This window comes from Nothoprocta perdicaria, unplaced genomic scaffold (genome assembly GCF_003342845.1).
Source record: "Nothoprocta perdicaria isolate Ctin4 unplaced genomic scaffold, notPer1 scaffold_120, whole genome shotgun sequence".
Taxonomy (NCBI): Eukaryota; Metazoa; Chordata; class Aves; order Tinamiformes; family Tinamidae; genus Nothoprocta; species Nothoprocta perdicaria.
The window spans coordinates 1683444-1695838 of NW_020454317.1; the positions used below are offsets into that span (position 1 = coordinate 1683444).

General features: G+C 44.3%; 1 protein-coding gene across 1 annotated transcript in view; it reads left to right on the top strand.

Moving 5' to 3' along the window:
• Positions 1–263: 263 nt before the first annotated feature.
• Positions 264–12395, top strand: part of WARS2 (tryptophanyl tRNA synthetase 2, mitochondrial) — a 43854-nt gene continuing 31722 nt past the window's right edge. Inside the window, exon 1 of the mRNA XM_026054284.1 lies at positions 264–383. Within this exon, the coding sequence (XP_025910069.1) occupies positions 264–383 (120 nt within the window). The remainder of the gene's footprint in view (positions 384–12395) is intronic.

Consider the following 12395-nt stretch of genomic DNA (forward strand, 5'->3'; position numbering starts at 1 on the left):
GAGCAGCACCCAGGGGAGAGGCAGCCTCCGCCGGGGAGCACGGCAAGAGAGCAGCACCCAGGGGAGAGGCAGCCTCCGCCGGGGAGCACGGCAAGCGGCGCGGGCAGCAGCCGCGGGCACCGGGCCCGGCCACGAGGCCGCCCCACGGCCACCCGCCCCGCGCGTGACGCGCTGCTGCCGTCACGTGACCCCTCCTGCCCCCACCGCACACCTCGGCGGCGCGCGCGCAGTCGGCGGCCCCACGAGCCGCTCTTCCTGCGCGCATGCGCGGGCTCTTCCGGGCGGCAAGCCTGATTCCCTTCCCCCCCCGCCCCGTCTCCACCTTTTCCATGGCGGCACCGGGAGGCGCGATCCGCGCCCTGCGCCGCGGAACCATCGGCCAGGTAACGGTCCCGGGGCGCTCCCCCGCTCCCGCGGGCACCTCCCCGCTCCCTCCGGCCCGGGCCGCGCTCCGCACTGCGACCGAGGCGGCCCCCAGGAGGCGCCGCCCCGTGCTGCGGAGCATGCGCGGTACGCGCGGCGGCGGCGGCGGCGGTGCGGGCGGGGCGGCGCCTGTCGCGCGGCCCGGGAGGCCCCGGAGCCGGCGGAGCCGGGAGGCCGCGGCCTGTCCCTGTGTTCCGCAGGGCAGCCCGGGGAGCGCCCCGCCCGCACCGGGAAATCCCGTTCCTGAAGCACCGGCAGGCGTTACTGACGTTTTCAGCGTTGGTTTCTTCTTCCCCGCTTTACCGCAGAGCATTGTCTTCCAGCTTCAAGTGTGTCTGAAAGCTGTGAACTCCCGTTCAGTGCTTTTAGTTGTGTATCTGAAAATCTGCTGGAGGATCTGTTTCGGGTCCTCATCTTGGTACTTTCACAGCTGTGACAGATTGTAATAGTGGCTGGAAATTGTTTCATTCATTTGTGACCATAAAGGGTCTCTTGCCCTCTTGTTTCTTTCTCTTGCTCTATTTTGAAATGGAAATAGAAGCAATTACTTACGTTGACCATATTTGTGAAGATTCCCCTGAGCAATCAACCAAATTGGCTAGCACTTTGATTCAATGGGCATGTATTTGTAGCCGTCCTCCTCCTTGTTTCTATCCATGAGTGATTTACTATACAATTTGAGTTTTTTATGCAGCTTGTAGTCTGGCTGTTATTACAATGAAGGGTAGAAGATAGGTGATGAGAGTAACACAGTTTTTCATGGAAGTCCATGTTCACTTTCATATTTCACCCAAATCCTGGGAGATACGCTGGATTACTGTGACAGAACCCTTTATCCAGAATTGTTTTCTGGATGTATGCAGGGCATGTAAGTCTCATTTTTTGGAGTGAAATAGGAAATAAAAGATCACATACAACTTTTAAATTCTCAGTATTATGCCAGCCACCTGTGACCTTGCAGTAGGTAAATTCTAACTTTGCTGCACTTGAATGGTAGAATTTTTATCCTTGAGAATTCCAACCTAAAAATACACTTAATTCATGTAAAGTTTGTGGAATTAACTAGTTAGTCTTGATAAACTACGAGCTGTGGAACTACTAGAGTTATTTCAGAACTGAAATTTTTAACCTTAAACTTACAAGTACCTAAATCTTCCTAGGTTTAAAACACTTCAGGTTTTGAATAGTGACACTGCCCCTTTAATGGTTTTGGCCTAGAAGATAACATGTGTGTCTCGTAACAATGTCTCTAAATTACCTTCTGTAAATACAAGTTTGTTTGTATACACTTGTATTTCCTACTGTTCTTGATAAATCTTTGGGATCTCTTCAGTATCTTTTTAGAACGCCAGGTATTCTGTGGACTTCATTCCTCTAGCAAAGGCTTCTACTTTATTCTAGACAGAAGAGGAGTTGGTTTTGAGCAGACTTGGTCCCATTTCATCTTTGTATTTCTTCTGGCATGAATTTCTTTACCAGTTTTATATCGCCCATCAGATCAAGATTACTCATCAGATGCTTTGTCATGTTGCTTAATATTACCTGAAGTCCTTTGGATGTAATAGAAATTCGAGAATATACTTCCTAGATATTATTCTTTAATTGATTTAATTTAAAAAAAGCCCGAAGAAGCCCAAAGCATTATGTAACACTATATCGCCAATTGTTTTTTAAAAGTTCTCCGATTTTATAGATTTGCAAGTATGATATGCTATGGACTTCTGTTGCCTTCTTCTCAGTTTAAGTGCCCTCTTATGGCTATGTTGAAAGAATTACTCTCTATTAAGAAGAAATTGTTGAGTCTTGGATTTTTGCTGTTCCTGCAGACTGACTGCACCTCAGGCTGGACAGGCTGGAGCGACAGGCTCAGGCCAACTGCATGAGGTTTAACAAGACCATGTGCTGGGTCCTGCATTTCATTCACAACAACCCCATGCAGCGCTGCAGGTTTGGGGCCAGAGTGGCTGGAGAGCTGTGTGGCAGAAAAGGATCTGGGGGCATGGCCCATAGCTGGCTGAACACGAGCCAGCAGTGTGCCCAGGGGGACAAGGCAGCCAAGGGCCTCCTGGCCAATATCAGGAACAGTGCAGCCAGCCGGACCAGGAAACTGATTGTCCCCCTGTGCTCAGCACTGATGAGGCTGCACCTCAAATATTGTGTTCAGTTTGGGGCCCTCACAACAAGAAAGACGTTGAGGTGCTGCGGCATGCCCAAAGAAGGGCAACAAAGCTGGTGAAAGGGCTGGAGCACAAACCTTAGATATGACCACAGGAAGAGAGTGCTAAGGCATTGGAAGAGGCTGCCCAGGGAAGCGGTGGAGTCTCCATCCCTGATATTGTTCAATAAACATGTAGATGAGGCACTTAGGAACATGGTTTAGCAGGCATGTTGAGGATAGCTTTACAGTTGGACTTGATGATCTTGAAGGTCTTTTTTTAACTGTAGTGATTCTGTGATTCTATGATTCTGCTCCCCTTCAGAGGTCTCTAAGATGAAGTTATAGTGACTTATTTTGTCATGTTTTTTGATAGGGCACTCTTAAAAATAGCCATTAACTGTACTCAAGGGGGTTATTGATTAAAATTTTGAGAATTCCAGCTATTGCATAACTTGGCAGTGGGAAAACTTAGCTGTCAGATTTATGGCATGATAAAATATGAAACAGTAGGTTTCATAGGTCATGTCAGCAAAGCGCTAGACTGTGTTGGTATCAATGTAAATGTCCAGTTATATCTGGAAACTTAATATGGCCTCAGATTTTGTGTTAGTCATTAAGTTCCATAAGTGTAACTAATACACAAATATCTTCATTTGATGATATTGCTATCTCACAGTTGGAATGTGTCAAATCACTGAAGACCAACGGAAATGGCAGTTGGTGGATTACCTGCTCCCATAGGCTTTATTTTCTCTAATTCAGACCTTCCCTGCTAGCTATAACAACTGCTGCTGGAAAAATCTTGGGAAGTGAATGAGGAAAAGATGGTATGTATATAGGTCTGTATGGGAGGAAATCTTGCTTATCAGCAGTAGTGACAGAGCTTGTCACAAAGTGCTGCACATTTTTTTTCTTTTTGTGTGTGTGTGTGAACTGAAGCTATTGGATGGGATATCTCTTTTTGCTTCTATACTGAATAATGGATTTGTCATTAGCTTAGAGATAAGCCTTGTGAGCATTGTCCTTAACCCTTCCAACTTTCTGATATGACATTCAGGTCCTCACCTGTGCCTGTTGCTACACAGTATGTCTGAAACATCTCAGAAGATATGTTTCTTCTGATTATTCTTCTGGTTTATTGTAGAGATTGCCCCAGGCAAATAGAAGATGGATGCTGTCTTGCTTTGAGTTATAGGTTCTCATGCATCTCCACGCAGCTTTCCAAGCTCCCGGAGGGGGCCTATTTTTAGATGTTATTTGCCATCGTAAAGATGTCAGAAATCTTTGGCAGTATTTTTGTCCTCCAGTAGCAAAGCAAATAACACTATTGCATTCATTTTAATAATATTGTAACATCTGTTCCTATTCTTAGAGCTGTTCTTCCTGAGAGCATCCTTTGATGGAAATATGGACATCTTCCTCTCTTTTAGCTGCCATTTCTCCTACTTTTGCCTTCTGTCTTTGATGGGTATGCCTTTCCTGGCCTTTGCACTTGGTCTAGTATGATGGCTGTATAGCACTAGCAACTGCAAAGCTTTACATTTTGATGCTCTGTAGTCTCCATCTTTGTCTGCTTTTACAGGAGTCTGCTTTATTGGGAAATGGATTCTGTTTTGGCCTTGCATGATGTGGAACTGTATCTTCCAGTTCCAGTCACAAGTGTGGGCTTTGGTGTTTTTTTAATACAAAATATTTATTTTCCTTGTGGTGCTGGTGTTAGGTCTTTATTTTGGACTCAAAGTTGGACTTGATGTAATGAAATTCAGGGCAGCAAACCCTGCAGATAGGGTTCAGGTAATGCAGAGAGATATTTGAGTCCCCTAGTCCAAAGGAAAAGATCCTTGCTGAATATTTGGTCAAGATCATTGCAAGCCCAAGACTTTCTTAAGCACAATTCCTCAAGAGTTGAGGAATCTTGAATTAGAACCAGCATGCTATCAGTCTTAGCAGCTCATTTAGAAGAGTACTTGTTATTTACCTTAGTTAATAGTTGGGGAAAAAAAAAAAAAAACCACAGGATAGATCCCTTTAGGATGCTATTTTGCTAGCTGGCTTTACAGTTTGTAACCAAAGTCAAGATATATGATATTTACTGTTTTTTTCATGTGATGTGAATACCTGATGGATTTGTAGTCCCAGTTAAATTAGTCTGGCATGTTTCACTGTTAACAAATGTGTGGATTTTTTTGTTCTTGTTTTGCTTTAGGAATTACAGAAATGTTTTGTTGAGAATTTGATGTAATCACACTAGCCGCCAGAGTGCTCCTCCTTCTCTTCCTTTGGAAGACAGGAATGCTATTTGTCCTTTTTTGACCCTGTGCTGCTTTGCTGGCCCCTGTGACCCTCAAAGATTCTGGTCACTATTCTCGTTACTTTAAGAAAAGATCTTCAGACTGTTTGGATGCGATGGCATTTGATTCATATTATGATTACACACTGTTCTTGTTTTCTGGCCACTTGATTACACCATTTCTTATGTTAATGTTTGGGCACATTATTTTTAAGTGAAATTTGCTACAAAAATGCCATTAAAGATAAAAATTGAAGGATTGTTTTGGAGGGAACGATTAATGTGCTTTTTCCATATCATAAATTTAGTCTTGAAAATCATTAGTTTTAGTCACTATATGGGTTATGGATGAAGGAGGTAGCTGAAATCACCAAAATGTTTAAGGATTTCAAACATCCGAGTTGAAACTGTAGTGGAAGAGAGCACTCAATTTTTGGTATCATTCAACTATTATAAATAAACAGTAAATTATTTAAAAGCATCCATGTTGTTGTCACATTGGGGTCACTTTGTTAACCATTAATGAAATGAGTCCCCAGATGCATGTAACAAGCAGTTCACAGGTTACTACAACAGGTCAACTTCAGAACAGCCATCCAGGCATTTGTGTACTGAGATTGATGAATGAGCAGAGAAATTTTAAGTGCTTGCCTTGGATTTATGGTTGGAACAGTCCTTGGTGCAGCATCTCTTTCTTCTGGAGAGCATGAAGGTTGGAGGTAGAAAAGTGCTTTCAACTGAGAGAGATACTGGAAATTCAAATACCTATTTGACTGTGAAGAGCCATGCGAAGAATATATGCAAGTTGCTAAGAAGTGCTTTGGACTTGTGTGAAGAAATTAGTAGCTAATTTTCTGCCTTTTTTGTTGTTGTTGTTGTTGGTTTTGTTTTGTTGTTAATTTCTTGGTTCCCTATTTTTCCTGGATTTTCTTTCTTTTGTTGGATACAGATACTCTAATGAGAGTGAACCATTCCTGAAATCAGTAGGATTTAGCAACAAAATGTTCCAGACTTTGGTCTTTAATCTCTCCTCTTAATACTGGAAAGAAAATCTTTTTCTAATCAGTCACTGATTTCAATTTTAATGACCAATTAACTTTTAGTTAGTCCTTTAGAGTAACTTGCTTATTTTTCAGATAAAGCATTGGAGGCATTCCCATACACCAGAAGGAAGCCATCTGCTTATTGTTTTCACTGCATATATCCAGTATGCAGTAAGAGCATATACATAACATTTGTTGGGTATGGCTTCACTGGGTTTGGCAGGACTTATATTTCCACATAGAGCTATTAGGAGTTCCAGTTGGATAGAGACCTTTTCTAATCACTCTTGCCTAATGCTTTGTCTGTAGTGGATTTTGGACAATGTCGTAGCTGCACAGGAGAGACCCCATTGTAAACAGAAATGAAGGATATTTGAGGCGTGAACTGGCCCTATTCATTTCCATGAAGTCCTAACAATAAAGTCTGGCAAATGTAGATTGTTTTAGCAGGAAACAGCCCTTTATTCTGGCGTCTTGGCAGGGCTTGGGTAGAGTCCCATCATTCTTTCCCCTTCTGGCTCTTGCTTTGAGTCTCTTGGCTGAGCTTGATTTTTGTCTGGAGGGGCTTCTGTTTTTATTAACTTGTTTTCGTAAAGTGAGTTTAGTGAAAGATGTTACACTGGCAACCGTGGATGTTGAAGTTCTATTTAAATACCTGTGCATATTGGACAAACATACTGTGAATTGTACTGTCTGCAGTGGATCACCTCTGTCTCTAGATTGCAAACTGGGGGTCCTGTCTTAATGTTATTTAACTGGCAGACAGAATTTCCATTTACCAATAGAGCAAGTGCTATTTTAGACATCTAGCATTTAGGGTTTTTTTTCCATGACACAAGCTGTGGTTTATCCTGGGACTCTAGGGTTAGATGAAAAACATTTTGTAGAGTTGACTCAAGTTATAGTAGGATCAACAGTTGAAGTATAGAAAACCCCTGAACATGAAGTCAGTTAAGTTACTTTGGATCAATCACTTATTTTTTTGAGCTCTGCTGAATTTCTCACTGATAAATTGAAACTTTTCCTTTTGGTTACATGAGCCCTTAATTGTTACTGTTATGATACCATTCTCATAGTCCACAACTTGGAAAAGCGTTATAGCAGGCTTTGTCATTTTCTGTTGTATGTGAAATATAACCTGGTTCTCAGAAATGCCTATCTTGAAGGTATGCTAAAGCTCTTGGTGCAAGAGGGTAGAAGTATATCTTTATAATTAGACAGAATATGTAACTGAATATATACACACACATATGTAAAATGTATATAAAAGTGCATATTTAATGTAACATTTATATGTATTTCCCTCCTTCTTGTGCTAATGGTGCCTACCAGAAATTAAATGTCTGGTTTTAGCTTCTAGAGTTTTTTTGAATTTTGCTACAGCTTCCACTGCTTGAAGCTTTCACAGGGATTTGAATGGTCAAATTGACTTGATAGTTTCAGTGATGTGTGAATATTGGTCAGCCTGATTAGGAAGGCTTTAAACTAAGCAAGAAGGGGGAAGGGAAGTTGACATAAACGGGGCAATCGGTGTCATGCAGCCAAAGTCAGAAGGTGCCCAGCAGCAGTATGGTAGTGAGGAAGTGAGTATAGCATATGATTATGTAGAGTCCTCTTTCACCCCTGCTGGGAAACCTGCAGGCTCGGATATGTCCCTTAGATGCCTGTACACCAATGCACGCAGCGTGGGGAATAACAGGAGGAAGTGGAGATCTGTGTGCAGTCATGCTCTCACTGGAATTACAGAGACATGGTGGGATAGTGCGCATGACTGGACTGCTGTCATGGAAGGCTATGTGCTTTTCAGGATGCACAGGCTGCGAAGATGAGGTGGTGGAGTTGCTCTTTATGTATGGAATGCTTGGAGCTCAACCTGAGAGTAGATGATGAGTGAGTTGAGAGCTTGTGAGTAAGTGTTAAAGGGCAAGCTAAAGTGGGAGACCCTGTGGTGGGTGTCTGCTACAGGCCACCTGATCAGCATAAGAAGCTTGATGAGGCCTTCTGTAGACAGCTGAAAGTTGCCTTGCGGTCACATGCTCTAGTTCTCATGGAAGACTTTAACTACCCTGATAGTAGCTGGAAAGACAACACAGTGAGGCACAAACAGTCCTAGAGCTTCCTGCAGTGTGTTGATGATAAATTTTTGAGACAGACTGTGAAAGAGCCAATGAGGACAGGTGGGCTACTAGGCCTTGTAGTAGCAAACGGAGAGGGACTTGCTGGAGATGCGAAGGCAGTGGGTAGCCTTGGCTGCAGTGATCATGAGTTGGCAGAGTTCAGGATTAAACAAGGAGGAAGCAGGGCTGTGAGTAGCCTTGCAACCATGGACTTCAGGAGGGCCTACTTTGGCCTCTTCAGAGCTCTACCTGGAAGAATCACGGGGGCTAGGGCTCTAGAAGGAAGAGGGGCCCAGGACAGCTGGTTAGTATTCAAGCTGCACTTCCTCCATGCTCAGGATCTATGCATCCCTATGGGTAAGAAGACAGGCAGGGGAAGCAGGAGGCCTGCGTGGATGGTGAAGGCTCTCCTGGCAAAACTCAAACAGAAGAAGGAAATATACAGAATGTGGAAAAAAAGATAGGCTCCTTGGGAGGAACATAGGAATGTTGTCAGGAAATGCAGGAATGCGACAAGGAAAGCTAAGGCACATTGGGAATTCAATCTGGCAAGGGATGTTAAAAATAACAAGATGAACTTCTTCAAATATATCAACGGCAAAAGGAAGATTAGTGAAAATGTGGGTGGGTATGTACCCTGGTTGTGAAAGACACAGGAAAAAGCAGAGTTACTAAATGCCGCCTTTGCTTCAGTGTTTACCAAGGTCAGTCCTCTGGAATCCCAGACGCTAAAGGACAAAGAGAGAGGAAGCCTGGGGAGCAGACCTCTGGAGAGTGGAAGACCTGGCTCTGGGTAGAGGAGACTGGGTCAGAGAGCTCTTAGGGAAACTTGACATGCACAAATCCATGGGCCCTGATGAGATGCACCCAAAAGTGCTGCATGAGTTGGTGAGTGTTATTGCTAAGCCGCTCTCCATCATCTTGAAAAGGTCCTGGAGAACAGAGGAGGTGCCTGAGGACTAGAAGAAAGCCAGTGTCACGCCAGTCTTCAAAAATGGCAAGAAGGACCCCGGCAACTACCAGCCAGTCAGTCTCACCTCCATCCCTGCAAAAGTAATGGAACAGCTCATCCTGGCTGTTGTCTCCAAGCACGTGGAGGACAACAAGGTGCTCAGGTGTAGTCAGCATGGATTCACCAAGGGGAAATCATGTTTAGCCAACCTGATTGCCTTCTATGATGGAATGACTGGCTGGATAGACGAGGGGGAGAGCAGTGGATGTCATCTATCTGGTCCTGAGCAAAGCTTTTGACACTGTCCCTCATAGCAACCTCCTGCGCAAGCTTTGGAAGTGTGAGTTAGATGGGTGGACAGTGAGGTAGATTGAGAACTGGCTGCATGGCAGAGCTCAGAGGGTGGTGATCAGTGGTGTGGAGTCTAGTTGGAGGCCTGTAGTTAGCAGTATCCCCCAGGGGTCAGTCCTCAGTCCAGTCCTGTTCAATTAATTCATCAGTGGCCTGGATGAAGGGACGGAGCACTCCCTTGGCAAGTTTGCTGATGATACCAAACTGGGAGGAGTAGCTGATGGCTATGAGAGCTGTGCTGCCATCCAGAGGGACCTGGACAGATTGGACAACTGGGTGGAAAGAAACTTCATGAAATTCAACCAGGGCAAGTGCAAGGTCCTGTACCTGGGGAAGAATAACCCCAGACACCAGTACAGGCTGGGGACTTGTCACGGAACGAGTGGTGGCAGGGGTGAGTGACAAATGCACTTCACTCATATGAAAGAAATAATAACAGGATTTATTAATATGGACAATGATTTCACGAGATTCTATGGCAAGGTCACTTATTATTCACTGCATGGAGGCTCAAGATAATACACAATTATCTTGGGATACCCTCCCGTTGGGTCACGAGGTTCAGATTGGACCCCCTTGCTTTCCAGGCTCCTTCTGAGARGAGTCTRGGTGYGGCYGGATCCARTCCTAGTCCCAGACCTGGTCAACGGTTTATGACTAAGGGTTCTTGTGCACAGTTACAAAGTAAAGTTAAAGAGAGCGCGCTATGTTTACTTACCACAAATCTGTTCTCTCTCAGCCTCGAGGAGTAACCTTGAGAGGCGTTCCTGCTCAAGGGGAGATCCTGCTGTGCAGGCCACAGCCGTGTCAGGAGAGCTCAAAGGGCTCTCGGGCTGTCCGCATATTTATAGGATAAGTTGATTGACTTATAGTCATTCTTTCATTTCAGAGGCCCATTGGCTAGTGTATTAGCCTTACCGCCCCTTTGGGATGCAGCCTTCAGGAATGTTATGTTGAGTCTAAGTGGGAGAAGAAATCAGGACGGTGGCACCTACAAGGATTAGATAAATCACTGGTGGTTAGCAACTGAACAGGGCTGCATGTAAGGTACAGGCCAAGTTGAGCTGGGAAAGGAGCGTATCCATCACAGGACTGACTTCCTGGAAAGCAGGTCTGCAGAGAGGGACCAGGGCATCACGGTAGACAACAAGTTGACCATGAGGTAGCAGTGTGCCCTGGCGGCCAAGAAGGCCAACGGGATTCTGGCCTGCTGGAGATGCTCTTAATGCATCCCCAAGGTAGGAGACAGGATTGTCCCTCTCTCCTCAGCCCTGGTGAGGCCACATCTGGAGACTGTGTCCAGTTCTGGGCTCTCCTACAAGAGGGATGTGGAGCTGCTGGAGAGAGTCCAGCGCAGGGCTACCAGGATGATCAGGGCCTGGAACATCTGCCCTATGAGCAAAGGCTGAAAGTGCTGGGCCTGTTCAGCCTGAAGAAGAGAAGGCTGAGGGGGGACCTGATCAGTGTCTGTAAATACCTCAAGGGAGGGAGTGAGGAGGATTGTTCTAACTTCTCTTCAATGATGGCCAGGGATAGGACAAGAGGAAAGAGCTGTGTACTGAAGCACCAAAAATTCCACAGGAGCCTAAGAAAAATGACTTAACAGTGAGAGTGACAGAGCACTGGGACAGGTTGCCAAGAGAGGTTATGGAGTCTCCTTCTCTGGAGATATTCAAATCTCGCTTGGATGCAGTCCTCTGCCACATGCTGTAGGTGATCCTGCTTGAGCAGGGGGGTTGGACTAGATGATCTCTAAAGATCCCTTCCAGCCTTAAGGATTCTATGAAGAAAGCATTGTGCACAGGGACCACTGACATGGCTTTCCTCAGTTTTCATGGTGTTGCACATACTATATGTGCAGTTTTCATGGTGTTGCCTATACTGTAAGTCACTTACTGGTGCATTATGAACCACATACTGATGTTATTTTCATAACCAGGCAGCACATATCTATGCTCAGTCATATTTACTTGACACTTTAGTAATTGGACAAGCAAGTTTCTTTTGTTTCTCTTGCGTAGTTTATAGATAATCTTCAAGCCTTACAGTACATATAGAACATCCTTTTGCCTTCAGTGGCAAAAAGTGGGCTGAACCCACGTACTTTACCTAGGAGCTTGTGTATTTTTCAAGCTTTTAATTTTCATGTGAAGTCTTACTTAGGCTATCTTTTTCCCTTCTGGAGTGATAGTAGGTGATTTTTGGCTAATTCAGAGCTACTGTGGACTGTTTTAAGCTGTCACTATTCTGCTCCTGAGCAGAAAGATCTCAGGCTCAGCTAGATAGACATTTGCTTTTCTGAGACTCAAAGCTTCTGCGTAACTCGTCTAATTCCCAGAACTACTGAGAGGCTAACGTGAGAAGAGATTGTACACGTTTCTATGTGCCTGATATGAATATTGTAATACAATATGAATATTGTAAACTTGAGTCTAGTTGGTGCAGTCTTCTCACCGACAAACATTCTGCCTCGGTTGTCTTAATGTCATCTTCACCGTGTGGATGTTGAGTTGTTGGATGTTCATTTGGAAGGTTGTTGACCAGTGTTAAAATCTTCACATTTTCAAGGCACACTCATCTGTTTCTTTTTGCCAGGTACATAGTTCTGACCTTGAATCATGCCTTGTGTGTCTGAGCCTTGGAAAAGTTACATCAACGTTTCCATGTTAAAAAAAGGCTTCAGGCTTCCAGGTCTGTCTTAAGGTTTGGATAGCATTCATTTCTGCTGCTTGCTCTTGCACTCATAGATAGCCTAATACTCTTGTCCTTTGCCAATGTAATTTCTAAATAGCCTATTCTGAGCTTACCCAGCAAGAGAAACAGCCCTTTCCAGGGATTCTTTAATCCTAGAATGTCTCGTAGGAGTTTCTTTTTCTGCTTATCAGCATTTCTTTTTACATTAACTTCAGCAATGAGAGTTGCATTATGCTATCTTGCCTAGATATAATTTTCTTATAGCCACATCAAAGTTTCTTTCAAAGGTGGTCTTTGACTTCTGCTTGAATTGGGTTATCTATTTGCAAATATTTTTCTTGAAACCACATACTTGTCAAGATGTGGA